We start from the raw sequence: 23,105 nt of genomic DNA on the forward strand, positions 1-23,105 counted from the left end.
AAGCAAATGTTTTTATTAATGTCCAGATTACATTCATGTACCCTCAGCAGTAAGACAGCATCCTTTCTCAGGGTGCATCAATCCTTTCCTGCACACCACCTACCCTACCCCACGGGCAAGCCATTGACTAACAAACGTGCGTACACTTTAATTACAGCACTCTGAAAGCTCCTCATGCTGTTTCGTTGGATAGCTCGTCTATTCAAGGAACTGGAGCAGTACTTACTCAGCTCAGCAGCACAACTCTCTGGATTTTCAGGCCTTTAATATTCACTCTGATCTGTTCATAAGTTATTTATAGGGAGTGGGAAATGCCTCACAAGAGAACTCACTCCAAATTGCGAGCACTTCTGAGGCATCCTGCAATCTGCTTGCACAGGGAAAGGAGGGGAAAGTAATAAATAAATGATTATTTACAAATTATTTACTTGTCTCCACTAATTTCCATGCTGTTTACCTGGCAGCATCTGAAGTCAGGAACAATTAGAAAAGACTTTCCTTGCATATCAGCGTCTGGAAGTGGTGCCGCATGGGGAGAAGAAAGCCAATGCAGCAGCAGAGCAAGGAGGAGCTCGTTTTGGCTGCCAGCATTGACCATCAGGCTCAGTCTTGCTTGATCTCTACTCTCCAGAAGGAATCATCACGGTCAAAGTCTCAGTGTAGCTCCTCCGGCCACCTCTGCTCAGCTGGCTGGCTCCATCCCATGCCGGAAGGTGGTGACCTGTCTCCAAAGTGTCCCTCTGTGCATGGCATCTGGGCAGGCAGCCACCACCCCCAGACACACCTCGCTGCAGTGCAGGTCCCCCAGATCTGGTGATGGGCAGCAACAGCAGCAGTCTAGGGATGTCTTTTCTGTCCCAGCTCACCATGATGCATGGAGTCAACCCAAGATCTTCAAGGCTTGCGGAGGGTCATGAAGTCCCCAGGGACACCGTGGTCTGCAGAAGATGACCAGGCCTTGCTAGGAGGCAACTCTGCTCCTGAGAAGCCAGAAGTTTGTGGGGAGGAGTGCGGGGATGGTCTCTGGTGTGAGCAATGCACTGGGGTCAGATGGGATGGGAAGTCTGGCCCCTTCTGGTATCGCCAGAATTGGCTTTGTGAATGTGGGAGAGGTGATTCTCACAGCCCACGACTTGTCACCCCAAAAAGCACAGGGGAACTACCCTGGGGCAAAGACACACCAGCAGGCAAGTGCTACCTGTGCCAGGCAGCAGAATGAGTCTGTCCTCCTGCCAAGGAGCATTTCAGACTTCTCACTTCCATCTCCCACAATAAGCCATACACAGAAAATCACGATGAGGAAAGAGGGATGGGGAACAGGAACCTTAATATGTAGGTGTCCCTGATGGAAGGAAAAGAGATGAGACAGTCCGGAAATGTTGGAAGAGATGGACAGACTGGGAACAGCTCAGTCCCAGCTGGGCTGACGTGTCTTGCGTATCTCCCCATGCTTCTTTCCCCTTCTGTTGCTTGGGGTTTGTGAATTCCCTCCAGCTGTATCCTTCCAAGCTGGTCCTGGAGCATCCTGGGCAAAGGTGGCTCTGGAAGTAGATACAAGATGCCAGCAGGATGGAGAGGACTGTGCAGACTGGGGACTGATGGCTGAAGCTTGAGCTTGGACTGCTACTGACTGATGGCAAAGCTCAGGGCTTGGATAACAGAGTTAACCCGTGCAACATGAACCCACACTGCAGGACGGTGACCTGCAGGAGACAGAGGGACAAGGTGTGAAAGGGACTGACTAGGTGCACAGAGAGGGGAGGTGGAAGGTGGGTTATCCAGCCCTGCAGCATCCGAGCCAACAGGCAGCAGGCAGATGATCCAGGATCACGCTAACCCTCAGCAGGTAGCAGCAAGTCAGCAGACAGACAGATTGACCCGGGTGAGCAGCGATGCTGGGGCTGCCCCATCACAGACCCTGGTAGAATCAGGGGCAACGAGTCCAGACGCACACATCTGGATTTGCAGCCCCTCTCGTCATTGGCCTGAGGAAACGGCGCAGCTGAGGAGGCAAGAGGGGAGAAAGATGTGGAAATGCCTGTAGGCCCCTTGGCCAGCACGTGGATCCTGAAGGGAGGGATTTGCAGCTGGCTGAGCTGGCTGGGAGCTGGCAACAGTTTACTCATTCACACCAACCTGCTGATCTCCCTCCACAGCCCCCCAGAGCCCATCTCTCTGGTGTGAGATGAACACTGAGCAAATACCCCTTTTTTTCCTGCCACAATAACCCTCTTTAACTTTTCAACTTATCACCTGCACAGAGGTTTATAAAATTTTCAAGCTAATGGCGTCTCCAGTAATGATACTGCAGATGTACAAGCTGCATCCTGGGATGAATAAATTATAGGAGGCAGAGTAAATTGCAATGGGAAGGACAGCAGCTGCGGGATGGAAACAGATGGCTTCGCTATGCGCCACAGCTTGGTCTCAGAGCAGGGTATGTTCCCAGGGCTGGCCCTCTCCTGGTGGCCCTGTTGACCACCTGGGCACACCTGAGGCTGCGGGTCCTCAGCAAATTCTCCGGCTGGTGCTGAGCTGCAGTGAGGGCTGCTGTGGAGCTGGTGCTGAGGTGGTTTGGGAGGCAGGGGAGGGCTGAGCTGCTTCTGCCCCAGACAGGGGACAGGGTGAGAGCTGCAGGGTCACAGGGTGGCTGTGATTCCTGGCTCTGTTAGGCTGTGCATCCCCTGGCTGTGTTCACAGTGCCAGTGCTGACCGATCCAGTGCTGCCTTTCCCAGTTCTCTGCTCCCCTGCAGCTGCTGGGTCAGACCCCAGAAAAACATCCTGACATGGGTGACTCCACATTTTGGACTCCTCAGTGCTGTGATTCTGGCCACAGCACAAAGATTAACCAGCCTGGGATGGCCCTCACAGGGCAGCATGCAGCCCTGCGGTGCTGGGTTAGAAAAGCATCCAGCCAGCATTTAGCCTCAAGGTCACATTCCTCCCCATGCCCCAGCGCTGGCTTGGGACTTGCACACCAAAACTGCTGCCCTTGTGGACCACAAAGGCTCTTTCTGTCGTGGCCACCCTCGCTGCCAGCCAGCACTGCTCTGCAAAGCCCTGGGGGCAGCATCTCTGTGGCCCAAAGCACGCGCCGTGGAGTCTGCTCCTGCCACAAGGACTCCAGGGAGGGTGATAAACGACAGGCACTTCACTCCCAGAGCTCTCAATGTCACCCGAGGACTCTCTGACAGAAATACAGCTCTCTAATATACAGCCAGCCAGCATGGCTCCATCTCTGAGGGATGCCAGGCTCGTGCCGACCCACACCTTGCACGTGATGCTGATGCTTACGCTGTCCTACAAGCCTTACTGTGCTGCTGTGCTGCTCCGTCCTGCTCCTGGATGGGTATCCCCAGCCTGTGCATGAGGAATGTACCCTGCCCTGCTCCTGTTACACGGCTGGTCCTGCTGGCTAAACCAGCCTGGCTGTTCCCAGCTCCTTTGGCACTTCCTTGGCTTGCAGTGCTGAAGGTCTCAAGGCATCCTCCACGCTTTGCCTCCAAGGCTTCATGTCCTGCTTTTCTGGCTCCAGAGTTTCACCACCCACTGCTCTGCCGTGCAGGGGGATTTATCCCCTGGCTCCTGCTTTCAGAGCAGCCAGCAGCCCCCAGAAGCACTCACTGTGCCCTGCACAAACCTCACACACTGGGCTGCACGGGAAAGGGCTTCACTCTGCAAACACCCGAGCAAATCCTGGTGCTGGAGCAGGGACACATGCCACATCCCAGCACACATAGCTGTGACGAGTGCCACCGCAGTGTGGCCCTGCATCTCATGCTGCACTGGTGCTGCGTGTGGTCCCTCTGCTTTGCTCCCAGTATCAGCAGTGTGAGCCTGCTGGGGTGAGCCAGGAGCAGAGCAGGGACATAACATTTATTAAGGCAATAACCCCACAGCTTGGTGTCCCCAGGTCACATCAGTTTCCTGCAAGGGTCTAGAGAGCAGAGGGATGCTTCCAGGTCCCAATGGTCTAATGGTGCTTTCCTTCCTTTTCTGCATCCCGCCAGCCAACTCTTTCTGCAGAACCCCCATCCTAAATGCTGACCTGTGTGTGTGCAATATTGCCATGCCCAGCGTGTTCAGGGTGCTGGGACTCCAGGCAGATGTTGCCCTGGAGAGAACAGGAGACATTGCTCCCTGGTAGTGCTCAAAATCCTCCCAGCAAGTGCAGTTTCCAGTGTGTGTTGGCCCTTGCTTTGTCCATGTCCACACAGCCCCCAAGCTATCATCACCTCTGCCAGCCCATCTCAGCACCAGAGCAGGGAGGAGGTGATCTGAGGCATCCCATTCCCAGCCAGGACCCCGTCTGGGGGTTACCAGCACGGTGCTGGAGGTGCCGTACGCTCAGCCAGGCATCAGGAGAGCACAGGGAGCTCAGGCATCTTGTACCCATGGACAGTGCACAGCACCATACAGCTGCTCCAGAAGCACCTCCAGGATGCACCACTGCTCTGTGCCTCAGTTTACCTCCATGTCTGTAATGAAGCTCTCATGGCAGTGCCATAGGGAGGTGGAGAAATCATGGGCTGGGAATGATCATCCCCATCGCTTCAGCAGAAGGGCTGGGAGCAGTGGACAAAATGCACGGGGTAGTGTGCCCTCTGTGCGGCTGGAGTGTGGGGAAAAACTGGGGTTGTATGGAGAAAACATCGGACCTGGCTGAGCTGAGGCACTGCAAGGAGCAGCCACACACACAGACACAAGTGTCTGTGGTATGGAAATGAAGTGAGCAAGGAGGGCTGCCATGACACCCTTGTTCCAGCATTTAACCCAAATATACAGAGAACAATTTTGCTCGTATTACAATTTTTGCACTGCAGATTTTTGTGTGCCTCCATGTTGGAGTCTGGCAGGAGTATGCTTGGTCACCTGGTGGTCAGGGAGCTGGGCACCCTGGAGATACAGCCAGGTCCTAGACCAGAGGAAAAGACTTTCTTGAAGTCTTTTCATCTCTGTGAGCTTAGGGAGCCCAGCCTCAGTGTGGCAGAGAAGTGCCTGGTTGAATCTCGACTGCCCTCACGGACAGACTGAGGGAGCAGATGACAGCTCCTGCACCCATCCCCATCCAGGGAAGGGACCTCCTGCCAGCACGCAGGGCTGGGCTCACTTCCACGCTGGGCACACAACCAGAGCCAGGTCCATGCTGATCACCAGCACAGCAAGGTGTGCAGCCTCCTGGGGCCAGCAGGACCCCAGCCACCTTCAGCAACAACACCCAGCACCAGCGCTGGCAGGTTCACTCCTCTCCAAACAGCCCCACATGCTCAAACTCCTGGAAGGGGCAGGAGATGGCCTCACTCACCCAAAGGGTCCCTGCATGGTCCCCACCCAGGCTCCCTGGATGCTCTCCATCTGCAAAGCCAGGGCAAACAAGAAGTATTTCCAGGCCCCGGGAGCACAGGGGATGCATTTTCTCCAGGGCTGCAGGATCAGGGTAAGCGCAGCGCTGGGAGGGGACGGGGTCACCTTTTCCTTTGTCTGGAGAAAGTTTCTCTGCACTCCGTGACACCGTCTAACTCCACTTTCTTTTGTGGTTTCATTACCTCGTTCCAAAGCGATTGCACAGGCAAAAGTGTCCAAAAGCAGATGGATCCGCTAAGCATTTCTTTGTTGCACATTATCTCATACAGTTTGGGTGTAATAAAACTTCTAGGCAGAACAAATCTTCAAGCTTGTGCCGTGCCTTATTTTTAGCTGCGAAGTACGTCTGTTTTAGTGCTCCTAATCCCTGTCTTGGTTGTAATTTATGGAGCAAACTCTTGGCTCGGTTGGGCCAGAAGATTTGTAGTAAAATTTTTATAAGTTGCAGAGATGAAGCCCATGGACTCTCGCAGTCTCGGGGGACTCTCCTCCAGAATTGTGTTTTGCTGAGCACTCCCTCGGTGTGGGAGTATGCTCGGGCGAGAAAGCATCAGATGGCTGGGAATAAATCGTCCTTGCTATCATCACAATCTGCAAATCACCTGGAAGGAGACACCAGGGGAGTCCGCGGCTTCCCCAGCCGCAGAGATGTTGGGGACAGACTTAGGAGAGTCCCAGCTCAGCAGGACCTGCCTGCCCCAGGTCCATGCCCTCTGCCTAGTACATGGCAGGACTTGGGGATGACCCAGGCCATGGGCTGTGCCAGGCCGTGAGATGCCTGAGCTGCAGGAGGATGGCTCGCTTGCACCACTACATCGGCTTTGCTGGGATTACTGGGATGACTGGCTGCTCAGTCCTGCAGGGAAGCCTGCATGCACATTGCCCTGAAGCTTTTAGCACGGACAGGGCTGGGGCTTAGGGGTGAGGGCAATGGCAGGATCAGGACATGGGAACCACCAGCAACCCTCTCCAGATCCCAGCCAAAATATGCTCCCACAGCTGTGACCCCATCTCACCCACCTGAGGCTTGTCTGCAGCATCAGACCTGCCTTTCTTGGCCCCCTGGTGCTTCCTGAAGCTGCAGAGGTGCTTGCCTTCAGTCCAACAGCTGGGGTAGGAGCCGCTGTGCGATTGCTGCAGCACATCCCAGCGGGGAGCCAGCGATTCGCCATCTGTGCGCCGTGCTGCGACAGGGTGATGCTGGGTTTGCAAAGGTGCTCAAATCCACACAGCCCCGCATCCCCCAGCACTTTGCATTCCCAAGAGCAGCTTTTCTGAAGAGAGCGGATGTTTGCAGGAACCGTAAAGGAAAAATCCAGGAGGTGCTGATATTCAATATAACTTTATAACAGGTACCAAGGTTGTCTGCAGCTCATGGGTAGATGCTCTCCCTGTGCTCCAAGGACTGTGCAACCTTCTCTCTTTTGGTATAGGGCAATCTTTGGGCTGTGACAGCTTCCTAGTGCCCCTGTGTGCTGTTACATGTGGGAGAATTGGTCTTTCTCAAATGCTTCCAAGTTATTTGGTGAAAGAAAAAAGTTCACGGATGCATGAATTTACTGTCTTTGCACTTTTTTGGTGCCCTTTGGCAAATGCAGGTGCAGAAAGCAGTCTGTCCCATCACAGTCCATTGGAAGCTGGTTGTGCCGAGTTGGGCAGCGTGTGCCTGGGGGAATGTTGGTACCCCTCCTGTGCCTTTCCGTCTCTAACAAATGTCCACAATGAGGGATGCTAGCCAGATTAGCAGCAGAGACCTGCCTGAAACACCTCCTGTCTCCTCACCCTGCTGAGTGCCAGCCACTCCCAAAAGCCTGCTGGTCCCTCTGGCAGCTCACAGCCCAAATGTGCCCTGTGCTCCCACCTCTCCCAGCCCCAGCCTCAACCCCCAGCCCTTCCAGGAGCAGCACCAGTCTCCCATCCCAACAGAGAGCCTCTGTTCAGGCAGCGGGCTGGGCTGACCCTATTCCCTGCCCCAGCGAGGTGGTGACATGGAGATACCAGCCAGGGACCCCCAAAGGGCTGTGGCAGGGAGGCTCTGCAGGCTGGGGGGAGCAGCAGGACTGCTGTAGTGCGAGCATCCCAAAAGCAGGGTGCCTGCCAGGAGTGCTGCCCGCTGGCACACTGAGACAGGGACAAGGCGGCAGCTCTGGCTGCAGACCTTCACCTCCTCTAGTCCTCTGCCTGCTCCATGGGCTGAGGTCTCTCCCCAGCCCATCCTCTTCATCCTGCTCAGGAGGTCGCTCCCTCCGGACTGCCTTTGCCTGACGTGCAGCTGTTTGCAGGAGCCAGTCCTGGCTGCGATGTGCAATTCCTGCTCTGCTCGAGCTCCAGTAGCGGTCTGTGCTGCCATCGCACGGCTGTGCTGCGCTGCAGGCTGGGTGCTGCCGGGCTGCACGGCTCTGGGGTGGCCGTGGGGATGGGGTCTGCAGCTCCAAGCTCAGCTGGCAGCACCTGCACAGATGGGTGAAACTCCTGTCTTGAAATACGTCTCCCCAGCAGTGTTTTTTCCAGCTTGCTCAGCAGAAGGAAACTCGCCATGGATGATACGCCAGCATACATCTGGTCTGTGCTGCAGGTCTGTTGCAAAGGCTGCAGGACGTCCTCAAACACCCATGGATTTACTGACATGTGCCAGCACACTGGTGATGTGCCCTGTGGGGACTCTCACCTCGGGGACACTGTCTGGGACCCTGCACAGGAGCAGCTCACTCAGTCCCGCAGCCAAGGACAGAGACATCCCTTAAGGGGGGATATTTTCCCGTCTCCCACACCAACCTTTCATCCTGACCCCAATAAAGAGCCTCAGACCAGTTTCCAGCAACCAGCTATAACCCAATCAGACAGCAAATCCCAGGGGCTTAACTGGAGATAATGGTTTTATGTCACCATGCATAAATCCCTCATTTCTGCTCACAGACAGCCCCGTCCTCCCTCCTCCCCCTGCACACAATCTTCGTGCTGCTCGTGCCCCTGCGAATGGCACCTGCTGCTCCATAGGTGCTTTTTTTCTCATGGGTGGGTTACAAAAACCAGTTGTTCTCAGGAAAACAGATCTCAGTGCACTGTTTGTTCTCCTGTTGATACAGGTGCTCCAGACCCAACGGGTGGGGTGTCCCCAGTCTGTGCTTTCCCAGTGATCCTCAGCAGAAAATATTATGGCTGTCTCCGAACCACAACTTGCTCATGGCCCTTAGAAAATCCCACCTCCAACAGCAGGGCACTAACACATCCTGAGCTTGTCCTACAAACCCACACCTTGCTCCAGGTGGTCAGTTTGGGTGTAGACACAAGCTTTTCCTGATGTCTCACCTAAATCTACCTTGCTGTGCTCCAACCACGACATCCCTTCCTGGTGCAGGGGGCGGCTGTCACTCCCTCCCGTCATATGCAGGTGGGTTGTTCTCCATCCATACCTGGCCCTGCTCAAGGGGTGCTTGCTGTTAATTACCTTATCCTCATTTCATCTGCTGCCTCTCAGCCCAAGGTACATCTTTTTGTGATGGGAAGATACCCCTGGATCACACCACTCCTCTCCTAGGTGCCAGGCTCTGCCTGGAGCATTGCTCTGAGCTTCTCAAAAACGCTGCTCCAACTGGACACTTTTGCCCTTTTCCAGATCAAAAAAGCTGTTGCCCAAAGCACCATCCCTTGGCTGCGCCTGCAAAATTCAAAACCCAGAAGGAGTTTGAATGGCGATGGAGTACAGCCTGTTCCCTCTTGGGACGTCTCTGTCTGACAGTCATCCTCTGTGATGCCAGCTTGGGGCAGCATCCAGCCCCGCTACCGGCCTCGGCCACAACCCCTGGGAGATGCCGGCGGGCTCAGCACGGGACGGCAGGAAGGACAGCTGTCAGCCTGCCAGCGCTGAAGACATCAGTCTCTGGCACGGTCCCAGGATGCCTGCACTGCAGAGGCTCAGAGGGAGCTCAAAGGGGCCTTGTAGGGCGCTGAATGGCACTTTCTCTTGGTCCTCTGGCTCTGCATACACTTGCTAATAGCAGCGGGGTGAGGAACCAGCAGCTTCAGCTGCCCAAAGCAGGTTTTCTGCACTGTCAGGGACACAGCTTTGGGGCACGGGTCCCATGGGGTGCAGAGAGCTGTGCTGTGGGGCTGCCATCTCTGCTCACCCCACAGCTTCTTGCAGGGACAGGGAGCAGCGGGCAGGGGCTCAGAGAGGGGCTCCCCCAGCATTCTGGAGTTTGCTGCATCCCAGATGGGTGTTTCACTGGGAAAGCAGACCTGCTTGTGTGCAGGTGGGGATAAGCCCTCCTTATTTCTCTCTCTTTTTTCTTTTTTCTTGTATTTTCTTCAAGCATAGTTACTGTTTTTTTTTTTCCTTTTTCTTTCTTTCTTTTTTTTTTTTTTTTTTTTTTCTTTCTGTTGTTGTTTGCTTGTTTGTTTTTCCACCTTGGCTTTTCAGAATGCTATTTGCTCGGAGACCAAAACCCCAGACATCCATCCCCGGAGCTCCTGTGCTCTGCTGCCCATGCGGGTCACGCAAAGGGCTCAGGACCCGGGGGGGGGGGGGGGGGGGGGGGGCGGGCCGAGCTCAGCCCCGCCGCTGCCGGCAGATGGCAGCCGCAGCCCGAGCAAAACAGCCGCCGGTTTCTTGGGCATCCCGGGTTGATGCCCCTGCTCCACTTTCCGGGGTCCCCGAAGCCTCCCCGAGTACACCCCCTCTGGTACAGTTTGGGGGCTGCTGCCTGCCCCCTGCCCCTCCCCGGGACAAGCCCCCTCCTCCAGCAATGCCGCTGCCCGATGGAGCAAGGGGTCCATCGGGATGAAGGGTTCACATCAGCACGGCGTGCAGGGAGGCTGTGCGAGGGGCTGAGAGAAGGACCTGGGTGTGTTGGCTGATGAGAAGCTCAACATGAGCTGGCAATGTGTGCCTGCAGCAGAGCAAGCCAGCCGTGTCCTGGGCTGCACCAAAAGAAGTTTTTTTGTTTGTTTGTTTGTTTGTTTGTTTGTTTTTCTCCAGAAAAGTTGGGGAGGGAGTCTTTGTCAGGGAGTATTGTGATAGGACAAGGGGGAATGGCTTTAAAATAAAAGGGTAAATTTAGATTAGTTATAAAGAAGAAATTCTTCACTCAGAGGGTGGCGAGGCCCTGGCCCGGGCTGCCCAGAGAAGCTGTGGCTGCCCCATCCCTGACAGTGCCCAAGGCCAGGCTGGATGGGGCTTTGGGCAGCCTGGGCTGGTGGGAGGTGTCCCTGCCCATGGCAGGGGGGTGGGACTGCGTGAGCTTTAAGACCATTTCCAACCCAAACCATTTTATGCTTCTATGAAAAGGCCCTTATGGCATTTGGGGCTAGCCCATAAAACATTGTTTCCTGCACAGGAGAACCCGCCCTGGTCTTCTCCCTCTTTCATTTCAGTTGCTTTATCTCATTCCTTTTCAGTCAAGTCTTTGCAAAAGCAAGTAAGACGTCAAGAGAAGTTCAGGGCTGGATGAACAATGCCCTGGTGCAATAGGTAGCAGGGAGCCCCCTAAAAAATCACAGCATCTACAGACCTATTAGTTTATCCTCAGTCCCTGAAAAAGTTATAGAGAAGATTGTCCTCAGGGATATTGAAAGCACAAAGCAATTATCAGGCATAGGATAACGCACGACAGGATGTGTGGGAAGGCCACAGAGCTGTGCCAGGGGACATTCAGATGGGATATCAGGAAAAATGTCTTTTCTGCAATGGTGCTCAACAACTGCGATGGGCTCCCCAGAGAGCTGGCTGATGCCCCGTGCCTCTCACCAGGCAGGAGGCACCTGGATCATGCCCTCATTTCCAGACTTTGACTTCTGCTTAGTCCTAAAGTGCTCAGGCACTTGCACTCAACTGTTTTGGTAGGTCCCTGACAACTGAACTACCCTATCCTATCCTATCCTATCCTATCCTATCCTATCCTATCCTATCCTATCCTATCCTATCCTATCCTATCCTATCCTATCCTATCCTATCCCATCCCATCCCATCCCATCCCATCCCATCCCATCCCATCCCATCCCATCCCATCCTATCCTATATCTTACTCTGTCTCTCCCAGCTATGACCAGGAGCAGCCTCTGGGAGTACGGGCATGGGAAGGAATCCCTGATCTGCAGCCAGCAGCAGATCCCAGGGATGGCCCTGATCTGATTTTACAGCAACCTGGGAGGATTAAGGGGGGGTCTGTTCTGGACATCAGTGGAGTTGGTGTGGGAGGCAGGGCAGGAGCATCCCCAGCCAGAAAAGGCAGTTCAGGAACAGCAGCATCCCTTTGGTTCTGCTGAGATTTGCTGGGGAGATGGAGAGTTATTCTGCTGAACAACCAAGGAGTGATATCTCGCTGTGTCTGAATGACCAAAAGCCAACATGTAATTGGTGGTGGCTTTGGAAAGCAGCCATGTCCTCTCCTTGGGCCAGGGTGTCTTGGGGCAGCTCTGTGGGCAGCATCCAGCAGCCACTGAGGTCCAGCACAGGGGAGATGCTGCCCAGAGCCAGAGAAATACACCCTGAGCAACAGGAGGGAGGCGAGGTGGAGTCCAGCAGCATCCAGGCATTACGGCCTTTCTGGAAGGAAACATTCAAGTTTTCCTTTGGAAATAATTTCTCATGTTCCACTTCTCTTTGGTTGTTGCTCGCTATCTCACGCTATAAATGTCATGTCTTCAGAAAGTCAGAATCAATTGGTGTCATGGTCCGTCAGTGAATCCCTCCCTGGACTTTTTTTTGGTGAAAAACACAGATACTAGGCCAAAACAGAACAAAACTAATATGGATCTCTAAAAAAACTTCTTCCAAGAGGCTCTTTGTGCCATCCACATATTTAACTCTCAGCAGCCCAAACCAACCCATTGATGATTTCAGACCAAGTACATAAACATCATCAGGGCCTGAATGTGTTGTTGGGATGCTCACAACACTCACAGAGGTGCAAAGGACTTCGGGGGGTGGCAAGCATCCCCTTCCCAACATTGCTCCTCTGCCTCCTGACACAGGGGCACACACACAGCCTTCAGCAAAATGCGGGGAGATGAAGGAAGAGCAGAAGGAAAAGGGCTGGTGGCTGTGTGAGGGAAGAGAGCTGCCAACCGCCCGTGGATTTCGGGTGCTGGCTCACTTCCCCCTGTTTATCGTCTCACTGGCATTTTCTCCCTTTAATAGCCAGGCAGCTCGGCGAGCCACGTGGCTCCGTTTGCGAGCCGGGATGAGGAGCCCTCCGAGGGCTGGCAGGTTCGCTCTCATGTCCCCAGGTTTCTGGCTGCTGTTTCTGACTCCCTCGGCGCCAGCCCAGCCCTTGCTGCTGCCAGTCAAGCCCTGGCAAAGGGCAGCCCCTATAAATAGCGGGGTGTTATAATGTCTCCTCTCTCTGCCTCCCCTCCTCGGCCGCAAGCTCGCCCCTGGCTTGCAGCACGCAGTCTTTGGCACGCTGCCGCGCACGGCAGTGGGAGCTGCTGGGGCTGCCAGAGGAAAGGGCCAGGTTTAAATCTATCCCCATCCTTAAAGCAACCGTGGTGTCCACTCCAGGACGCAGACCTGCCACGGCAGCAGGGCTGGCAGTGGCTGTGTGGAGCTGCTGGCCATGGGCAGTGAGCTGCTGGGGTCCTGTGAGACCAAAGACTGGTGAGTTCTGGGCTCTCTGCATCAGGGTGAAAGCTGGGCTCTGTCCCTTGTGCCTCCTGCCCTGGGATGATGGGGACAGATGAAGAGAAAGCTCCGGAGCAAGGGTACAGCTCTGGAGACCATGGGAAATGCTCATTGCAATTTTGCATAATGAGTGAAGAGCTGGGGATGATGCAACCAGGCTGACACCCATATGCCAGCAGCGCAGGTAATGTCTGCAGTGTGGCATCAGGCATCATGTCAGCAATTTCTCACGGTGTGGTGTGGCTGGCCGCATCTGGGACAAGCCTCACTACTCGCAGACAGGACGAGCATTGCATGGCATGGAGCATCCTGCCGTCCTGCTCCAGCTCTCGGCCACAGGACAGCAAGATGAACGGAGCAATGCAGGGCTGGCAGGGTGGGAGCCGTGGTGCAGCACTTGGGGTTTTTGCTACCTCCTTTCAACAGTGCGAGCAGCCCGAGCTGTGACCATGATAAATAAAGTGACAGCCAGAGAGCAGAGCTCTCTGGTTTCCTGTACACCTCAGGCTGGCCAGGGTAAACACACAGCAAGCCTGAGCTTTGAGCAGTACCATGCCCTGTGCACGTCGGCCAGAGTCCGGCCACGTGCCCCGCGAGCGTGAGCAGGGCTGCAGAGCCTTGACTTGCCTGGGACAGCTACGCTTACCTCTGGGACATCAGGGATGGCCACCGGGGCTGGGCTCAGGGGCAAGGGTTGCGGTGTGCTCCATCCAGAAGCCACGGGATGACACTGCAGCCTCCAGTTGCTCTCATCTGCATCCGTCTGTCTGCTCCCTCCAGGCAGCGACCCAGCTGTTGCGAATGCATCCAGCGCGGCTGAGGACCAGCGTCCCCGTCCCTTGGCACACCATCGAGACACAGCACCTGCACACCAGCATCACACATCTCCCTTTGAGTTTGGTCTGAAGCTGTGGGCAGGAAGACAGAGCCATGCATAGCCCAGGAGGTCAGCAGGGGCTGCAGGGGATTGTGACAGTGTAATGTAAGACCCAGCCACCTGCTCGTGTGGCCAAGCCTTGACCTGCCTGGACAAGAGCTGGCAGCTCCTCTCTGGCCTGGTGTCTGCTCAGAGGAGAGGGAGAGGGAAGAGAAAGCCTGCAGACCCCACCTTCAGCCCTCTTTGGGTGCTGAGTGGGGGAGCAGCTGCTGAAAACGGGCAGCCTGGGAGATGTTATTTTAGTTAGCCAGAGCAGGATGCAGGAGCTGCGATGCTCGTGGAGGTCGCCGTCTTCTCCTGAGCCTCTCTCAACACTTCAGGCTCTGCTCGCCCCCGCTGGCTCTGCTTAGCCCCAGCAAGCCCCATGGCCCTATGTCCCTCATCCCAGTGTCCTGGTGAGGTGTCTATCCACCCCCAAGACCCCTCCAAATCTATTTCTCCTCTCGCTTTCCCAACCTCAGGCCCAGGGAGCTGGGGGATTCCCCGCATCTGCAGAGCAGCTCAGCTCTCCAGCGCTGCGGCGGCAGGGAAAGCAGCGCGTGGCCGCCTGCCAGCACTGGCGCCGAGCAGCCCGGCTCCCGGCGCCCAGCGAGCACCACGAAGTGTGGGGGAAAGCCCAAATTCTGCTCCTGGGGTGGGAGACCCACAGCTGAATGCTGGCTGTCACCCACCCAGCTCTAGCCTTTCCGAAGGGGCTGATCCTGGAGGATGCTAGGCACCGTGCAGATTGCAGGGTGTCGGGGTGTGGAGCAGCATGGGGGTGGGAAGGGGAAAACAAGGAGCTGGATGAAGGGGACATCTCCCTGCCCAGAAGCAGCCCCCCTACATCCCCAGGCTCCCCAAATCCATGTGAACTGCTGGCTCAGGGCAGATGTGAGCAGGCTGGTGGGGTCAGACCACTCCTGCAAAGCACCTGAGAGGCCACGGTGCCGGCTCGGAGAGGGACATCCCCAGCCCTGGCAGGACCCCAGCTCCTGTAGCACGGGCGGGACAGATCCGGCCACATGTGGCTGGCGAGGCGGCAGCCCAGGCCACGAGCAGATGTGCCGAGCAGGGCCATTCCTAGCGCGAAGTGGGCACCAAGCCTCAACCACAGCTGAGCGCGTACCCACAGTGCGGCCACATATCTCGCCCCACCTCTCCCAAAGCCCCAGGAGCACGACAGCCATCCCCTTTTCGGACAGGGGAAACCACTGTGATTGCAAATAGCAGCAAAGCTCTCACTTCTCCAACCCGTATGGCAGCACAGGCACTGCCAAGGGGTAGGGATCCATCATCCCCCAGCCCTGCCACCCCAAGGGACAGGTTGGTTTGCCCATCAGATCCCGCTCAACAAATTCTATAACACCCTATATCCTACTCATTGAATTCCTTAACACCCCATATCCCGCTCATCGAATTTCTTAACACCCCAGGGCAGGAGGCAGAGGAGACTCCAGACAGGGAGGGGTTTCCCTGCTGGTTACACCACTTCCCAGGAACGCTGCCTGCGCCAGCGCTGCTGCTGCAACGATGGCAGCGTGCGCCGGCCCCGGGGCGCTGTGTTATTGTAGGGTTGCATGGGAGGGCTGGGGTGAAGGAAAACACCAGTTTGTTACTGCAGGGTTATGCGGGAGGTGAGATGACTCAGGCGTTTGTTATTGTGGGGCGCAGAGCACGAGGAGGTAGCTGGGTGCTGTTGTGTGGTTGCAGAGGTATGTGAGGATGCGGGTGAGGATCAGTTTGTTATTGCAGGGTTGCAGAGGTTGGCTGCGATGTGGAAGCACCCCATTTATCCCTGATGGGCTGCAGAGAGGTCTGTTATTGCAGAATTGCTGGAGTCACGCTGCAAGGGTGCTGTACGCACCCAGGCACGTGGCTCTTATCTCAGCACTGGCACCGTGCCCAGGCAGAAGGAAACCTGCGGCCTCAATGTCCTCACCTGGGGTCTCCATCCCTTCCCAGGGGGACCCCAGACCATACTTGTCCCTGGGAGCCAGGGGAGGGGAAGTCCCCAGTGGGTTTTCACCAGGTGCTTTCCCATTGAAGAGTTTCAATATGCTCCTTCCTCCCGAAAATTTTCACCCTGATGAAATCAAAAAATAAATATAAAAACAAATCCAACGGAAAAGCAAATAAGGCTTTGTGAAAAAAGGGGAATGCAAATGCTCCCTGAAAGCCGTGAGGAGGTAAAAACCCTTTCCTTCAGCCCCGACCCCCGCCGGGATGCCGGAGGGCGCTGCCCCCGGAGGTGCCCGGGGGCGAGCTGCGCATCGGGGGCCGGGGGACGAGCGGTGCGCCCGGGGGGTGCGGAGCTGCGGGAGCCGGTGCGGGAGCCGGGTGCGGATCGCAGGCACAGGAAGCGTCCCGGAGAGGCGGCGGAGGATTGGCAGCGCCCTGCTCCAATTGTGCAGCGGCGGCGGCGGGACCGGACCGCCCGCTGCCGCCCCGAGCAGCCCGCAGCGGGCTCCCCGCCGCCGGTGCCACTCGTCCCGGTCCCGGTCCCGGTCCCGGTCCCGGTCCCGGTCCCGGCCCGCCGAGCACCATGGACACATAGCCGCGGAGGAGCGCAGGAAGGTAGGACACCCCCCCCATCGGCACATCCCCCCCCACACACATCCCCTCTTTTTTCCCCTCCCCTTATATCCCGACTCCTCGCCGCCGCCCCGACGCCGCGGTGAGGGGCGCCCGGCTGCGGGCAGGCTCCCGGCGCCGGTGTATCCCGGTGGTTTGCCGCTTGCCGCGGAGGTACGGGGGAAAGTAGCACACCCCCACGACCCCCCTCCTGCCTGCCTATGGGGGTACCCGGTGCTGCTGCCCTTCCCGGCTCAGCACGCCTCAGATGCTCGGGGGGTGGAAAGAGGTCGGGGAGTGCAAGCTTTGAGCCCCTTCCCCATCATCCGCAGATTTCTGCCGCCCCCTCTCCGCTCTCCTCAGCTCCGGGGAGAGTTTTCTGGAGGAAGGCTCGAACAATACCAGGCAAGCCGACGGTCCCCCTGGCAGGGCCCTGTCTTCTCCTGGGGGGTCGGGGGAGGGAAAAGCTGCTCTCAATTAGGAGAGGCGCGGAGAGAGGCGCTTTCCCATGCGCAGGCACCGCAAGGGCTCTGCCTGCCTTGTCCCTCCTTGCCCTTGGCCGCCGTCTCAATCACTGCTCCTCAGCCCCCTGGCAGCCCCTGTGGGTGCCCAGCCCTGGTGCCACCCTCACACGCTGGCCGTGTCACCCCCAACCCCGGCCACGTCCCCTCCCCGGGTCCCCCCTGAGTTCTGGCAGCAAGTTGGCAAAGTGTGCGAAAGGGGGCTTTGGGGCCGAGTTTCACTTGGATTTTGCTGTCTGCAATCCCAGCCCCTTCCGTGACGCCGCTTCGAGAACCTCATTTTTCTTTAATCTGATCTCCACGGCGAGAAACCTGCGGCGTCAGTGGCCGAGGGGGTGCCAGGAGGTGCCCGCTCCTGCATGGCTGCAGCCACGTCTGACGGCGGTGTTTGTCGGAGGAGGTGGGGTGTTTGCACTCCGCCGGCATCTGTGTGAGGGCAGGTCACGGTCTGGGTTACGCTCGGAGCTGCACGGAGCCCATGGCATCCCAGCCCCATGTGGGGCACACGAGCCCCGTGTAGGGCCGCTTGCTGGTGGAAGCCGGGTCTGCAGGGCTCCTCCTCGGGATGGGAATGGGGTGGGACGTGGTCACCGTGTCCCTCACCCTGTAGCACCCATGTGCCCTCTGCTCCGTGGAGAAGAACGGCTCAGGGTTCGCCCTGCCTCCTGCTCTGCGAGCTGCTTCGGTCTTTTAGGAGCCTCACGGGGAAGGGAAAACTTCATCATATCTGATAAGCCATTTTTTCCCCGTCCTGGAGAAGTCTCTGGGCTGGCTGTCACGGCAGCCGGGGGGAGGAGGATGCTTGGCCGGGCGCAGGCCCTGTTTATGAGGGATGAATGAATGACTCACAGCGCCGCGAGTCTCCCTGCCGTCTTCAGCTTGGAAGCAGCGCCGGTTCCCTTTTGTGGTTGCAGGGTTTATCAGAAGCTGCTGCGTCCCCCAGTCTGCAGGTACCCAAGTGCCACCCAGCCCTGCCCTCTCCCTTTCTCCCTCACCTCACCTGGACCATCCTAAACGTTAGCGGGAAAACCCAGGTGGCCAGGGATGGAGTGTGACATCCTCACCTGTCACAAGCTCTTGGTTCAAGCCCTTTCTTTCTGCTCTGGTCATGTTCAAAGGCGACTCCAGGCTCTTCCTGCTCATGCAGGGCTAAACCTCCTTCTGATTTCCTGCCCGATTATATTCCTGGATAGTTTATTCCCACGTGGCTTTGTGCCAACATTGTGCTTTTAGTTCAAGACCTCTTCTCCCTCTCCGGTGTTTACCCCGCTGTATTTATAGCATCTTCATTATTTTGTTAGGCTGAGCAAGCCAAGAGATTCTTGTCTCCTCATGTCAGATCAGCTCTGGGCTGTCTTGATCTTCCTCTCTCTCCATCTCTGGCTCACGCCATCCGTCCTCGGCTGGGGGACGGCCACAGTCCCTTGGCGAGGCTGGTGATGCAAGGTGCTTACTTTTTTTTCATCCAGCATCACGGCAGAGCCTCAGGATTCAGGAGGGCGGCTGGCCTGAGTGCAGGGACCAGTGGGCTGTAAACATCTCGCTGGAGATGTGTGCTGGGGTTTTGGGCAGAGCATGCACAGAGCCCAGCCTGGCGATGTGCCTGCGCATGTACGGTGCTTTCATGCTTTCCCTGTGGGTTTTGCTGTGAAGGAAAAAGGAAAGGAAAACCCCTTGCAAGATGCTTCCCGGAGGAGGGGCAGGTGCCAGCCGGCTCGTGGCTCTGCTTCCCTCCCGCACAGCATCCGTAGGAAAATTTGGGCACTTTCCCCCTTTTTGTTTCCTCTCCTCTTGTTCAGTCGTGGGACAGGGTGGCTCTGCCCATGCCGAAGCCGCAGCCGAGGAAGGAGCTTGGCTCAGCTGGGCGCTCTTCCCCCCAGGCGGAGCGATGGGGCCTCGCTGGCATTCGGGATGCTGATGCAAACCCAGCATCAGGAATTAGCCCTGGGATATCTGGGGTGACTCGCTGGGATGTTTAGAGAGTTTTTGGTTTTTCTAAGTGTTCCTGTGGTTACGAAAGCATCTCATGTGTGAAAATCACCAAGTCTCTCCGGACAGGGATTTAGTGACCCCGTGGCCCAAGTTCTTAGCAGCAAATCTCCACGGCTCCCAGTGATGTTCTCCAGTGCATCCTCCCTTCCAGGCTGCAAAGGTGGGAAAGGGAGGTGATGTCTTACAGTCATGGCTTGCTCGTGTTCTCTAACAGTCACATTCCCATGGACTGTCTCCGTGGAAAAAAGAAAAATTCCTCTAGAAATTAGAAGCAGGTTTGTTGTCTCAGAGATCTGCGTGTTAATAGGAATTATCTCTCGAGCCTGGCTGCTTCCCAAGTGTCTGAGTCACCCTGTCACTTAGGCAGCCCTGGCACGGCCACAGAACGGGGTGAGCTTTGGGCTCTGCTGTGCTGTCCCAGCACCCGCAACCCCTAAAGCGTGCGTCGGGCTCTGCTGCAGGCGGCACTGCTCAGAGGCACCGGCTGGAGGGAGGAAGGACGAGTGAGCAGGGCCGAGGGGTGCGATCCTGCCTCCTTTCCAGGGTATGAGTCTCAGACATGGGGAAAAAAAAGCGCAAATGTCTCCTCCTCTCTGCTGCATCTGGTGTTTGGGGTCTGGGAGAAGAGGAGCAAGAAGGCGAACGGCACGGCAGGACCTGATTCACCTCTGTCTTAGCGGGATTTGTGCTGTGGTCACATCTGACCAGCGGAGCCTGGACTCGGGCCAGAAGGGATCAGTCACTGCTGAAAAAGCTTACGAGGGATTTCGGAAGGGTTTGCTGGAGGGTCTGGCTGGGGGGAGGCCACATCTGCTCGCACACGATTTCTGAAGATGCTTTCAGAGATGGCAGCCGGGCTGGATGGACCTCGGGTGAGAGCTGGCGCAGTCAGATGCGGGGCTGAACCATGCGGGTGGCGACAGCTGGGGGAACCTCAGGTAAGATCATGCATCGAGCAGCGTGAGAAAACACCCGCTGTAAGCAGGGATCAGAAAAATCGTGCAAGTCCTCAGGTTTTTGTTGGTCTGTAGCCACTCGGGAAGACCATGCAGACCTCGCCGCAGACAACTTGGTGGAAACGTTTGTTGCACTGTGCAAAAGTGTGAGTGAAATGCTTGGCTGTGGGGAGAGGGGCTGATGCTGAAAGCATTTAGTGGGGTTTTGGAAATCACTCCAGGGCTCCCCGGCGGCTGCTGGGCTCTGGTCCCCTCCTCTCAATACAGAGAGGGCAGAAATAGAAACAGCATAATAAAAATGGTTACGGCCCTGCAGAGATTTCCTTATAGGGAGGGGTGGAAAAGTTTAGGGCTCATTCATCTAATGAAATCCTGATGGTGGAAAGAGGGTCATTTGGGCATTTTCTATTTTACCCGAGCTCCTAAAGTGAAAACAAGGGATGGTGAGCTTGGTTAAAACAATGATGCTGGAGTCGTACCAAGTGACAGAAGCCATGAGCCAGCAGAGCTCCCTGCCATGCTGGGGCACAGAGGGGCCCAGAGCTGGCTTGGCACCGTTTTTGGGAGCGTGGCCAGGTGGCATCGGCTCTGCAACCATCATGGGGGGTCTTCCTGGGGGCCCAGAGAAAGGGATTGCCCCCGGGTCTCATCCCGTGTAGGGGATGCCACGTAGCATCCTGTGGGCAGCCCTAGAGGCGAGTGCTTGATTTTGGCACGCGGGTTTGGATTTGCTCACAGAGCACGTGAGAGGTGGTGGCTCCGTGCAGAGCAAGTCCCTGTGCCCAGCAGGGCTGGCATGGTGGTGCCGGTTCAGCTGTTTCCTTCGCCTTTCCTGTGCTTTCACCATCCCTTTCCTTTGGGACCGAAACCCCGCGCGCTTCATCCTGGCCAGACCGATAGCTGGAGCTGGGATCTCGCCAGTCCCTCTTTGATGAAAGTTGGTGCAGGCACCAATGCCTCCTGAATTCAATAATGCCGTGAAAGGCGTGATTCAGACCGCGCCTTCCTGCAAAAGTAGCAGGGAAAAAGAAAAAAACAACAACAACAACAAAAAACACAAAAGGGCCTTGGTGACGTTGAGGGAGACACAGCGGGCTGCTGCACGGGGTGGTGGTGGGTGGCTGTGCCAGAGCATCGCCCAGCGCCATGCCAGGGTTGCAACAGAGGGGCTGCAGCTCCCGACAGCTGTGCCGAAATGGCCCTGCAAAGGTCCCCCAGGGCTGGCTCAGCTGCGGTGTCCCTGCTTCGCTTTGCGAAAGCCACTGTCACGCACGGTGCCCGGGCCAGCTGGCATCTCCCCAGACTTTCGTGCAGAGCTGGGACAGGCCCTGAATCCCTGGGGAAGTCCACGGGAGTCTTTCCTTCGCTTTCCATGAGTTTTGCCTGAGGTGAAGTGTTAGGAGGAGCTGGTGGGCTGGACCAGCTGTTGCTCCATCCTCGGCTTGCGAGGGCCAACATGCAACCCTGGGGGATTCGGCTGCCCTTGGGCTGCTTTTGATTTATAGCTACTGTGAGGCTCCCAGGAGGCTGTTTTGCAGCTCCACCGAGGCTGCTCAGCCCCATCCCGGGTTTGAGTTTTACAGCATTATGGCTGGAATGTGACAGCACCGGGGAAGCGTCCCTTTTCCCTCAGCCATCCCCGATGCTGTACCCTGCTCTCTTCCCCATCTCCAGCCTGAGCTGTGCCCATTGTCCTTGCACCCACAGCACCCAAAAGCAGCGTGGCTGCGTGGGACTCCCTGGCTGCTGCATTGCCCCTCCCTGGAGCTCCCCGCAGTACAGGGTGCATGCCGGGAGCAGGATGCGGCCCCTCGCAGCGGCTCCGGGCGTGAACTCAGGAGGTGACAGGCTCCCTGAGCATCCTGTTGACAAAGCTCTTGGTCTGCTGCAAACCCTCCCTGGAGGCTGCAGATAAGCACTGGGATCCCTGCAACTCCGACTGCGGGGCAGTTTGCTCTGAAAATGCCTCCAAGGGCTCTGCTTGGCCAGTGAGGTGTGGAGGTTTGGCCTCAAAGCAGCCCAGGAGGAGAATGTTGAGGTGCTGTTTGAGCTGGGATGGAGATTTTTAAATAACTAGCAGTGCTCACGCTGTGCCTGGGATGGGCAAAGGATGTAAGCAAGGTCTGTGGGGCAGGTAGCATCTATTTTTGTCCTCTGGGGTGCAGCTGGAAAAGGTGCTGGGACAGTATCCCCAGCTGATGTCCCCATCATGGGGGTGGCACACGCTGGACCTGGGGTTAGCAGTGAGCAGGTCTGGAGCTGGACCATGCCAGCTGTGTATTTGCCCGGAAAGGTCCCTGAGGGTTTTTCCTCACTTACTTTCCCCGGTGTTTCAGGGAGGGCAGCAAAATCCTCCCCACCATCCCTCGTCTCAACAAGGGCAGGGCGGAGTGGAGCCGAAGGAAACTTTTGCGGCCAGCTCTATGAATTTCCAATTAACAGCTCGCCTGTAGCGGGCCTCGCCACCACGAGAGAGGTTAACGCACCTAATGCTTGGAGAAACGATCCATTTTTCTTGGTAATTTAATCGCGTGGGCAGGCTGCTCGCTGACAGAGCGCCAGCAGCCGGCACTGAGGAGCCTGTGTGCCGGACTGCAGCCCGTAACCACCTTCCCTGCGCGAAGGAGGAATGCTGACCTAATAGAAAAGACATTTAAACAGAAGTTTTAAAGAGCAGCTTGGGTCAGACTCGGGTGCAAGGCTGCAGCAGGCTCCGTCCGTGCATCGGCAGGGTGCGGGGACGTCCCCGCTGGGAGCCACGCACCGGGAGCACCGGCGCTGGCAGCCGCCCACTGGCACAGCCAGCAGGGGTTACGGCGGGCAGCTGCTTCGTTTGCTGGAGAAAAAAATAATAATAATAATAAAAAAAAAAAATAAAGACAGTTTTTGGGAGGCCAGCACACGTTGTGAATTGAGGCTGGGTTCAGCGCCTGGCTTCGGCTCTCGCCGGGCTGGAAAAGCCACGGCGTTTCGCTCTGACATTTTCCAAATGAGACGTTTTGATTTTGATTTGATTTGATTCCCCACCCCAAGGTAATGTTTGGAAGCCAATTTTAGCTCGATTTAATTTGAACCATTTTAAAAAAGTAAAACCACTGAAAACTAAACAAGGCCTATCATTTAGAACAAAATGTTTTGGTTTTCATTTTCCTTTTGGCAC

General features: G+C 56.5%; 1 protein-coding gene and 1 long non-coding RNA gene across 7 annotated transcripts in view; one reads left to right on the forward strand and one right to left on the reverse strand.

The window, feature by feature from the left end:
* LOC121061416 lies at positions 1–17,536 on the reverse strand. The gene is made up of 4 exons (XR_005815079.1): positions 17,310–17,536; positions 15,845–15,988; positions 13,633–13,850; positions 1–1,703 (listed from the first exon to the last, which is right to left on the reverse strand). It is a non-coding gene; the product is annotated as an uncharacterized LOC121061416 (long non-coding RNA).
* Positions 16,114–23,105, forward strand: part of IL11RA (interleukin 11 receptor subunit alpha) — a 22,691-nt gene continuing 15,699 nt past the window's right edge. For 2 of the 6 annotated variants that reach the window (XM_040540228.1, XM_040540229.1), the window contains exon 1: positions 16,114–16,479. In XM_040540228.1, the coding sequence (XP_040396162.1) occupies positions 16,129–16,479 (351 nt within the window). In that variant the 5' untranslated portion in view covers positions 16,114–16,128. Of the gene's footprint in view, positions 16,480–17,795; positions 17,948–19,387; positions 19,928–23,105 lie in introns of those variants that run through there. The other 4 variants (XM_040540232.1, XM_040540230.1, XM_040540231.1 and 1 more) reach the window with 4 other exon arrangements.

The sequence above is a fragment of the Cygnus olor genome, chromosome Z (genome assembly GCF_009769625.2).
Source record: "Cygnus olor isolate bCygOlo1 chromosome Z, bCygOlo1.pri.v2, whole genome shotgun sequence".
Classification (NCBI taxonomy): Eukaryota; Metazoa; Chordata; class Aves; order Anseriformes; family Anatidae; genus Cygnus; species Cygnus olor.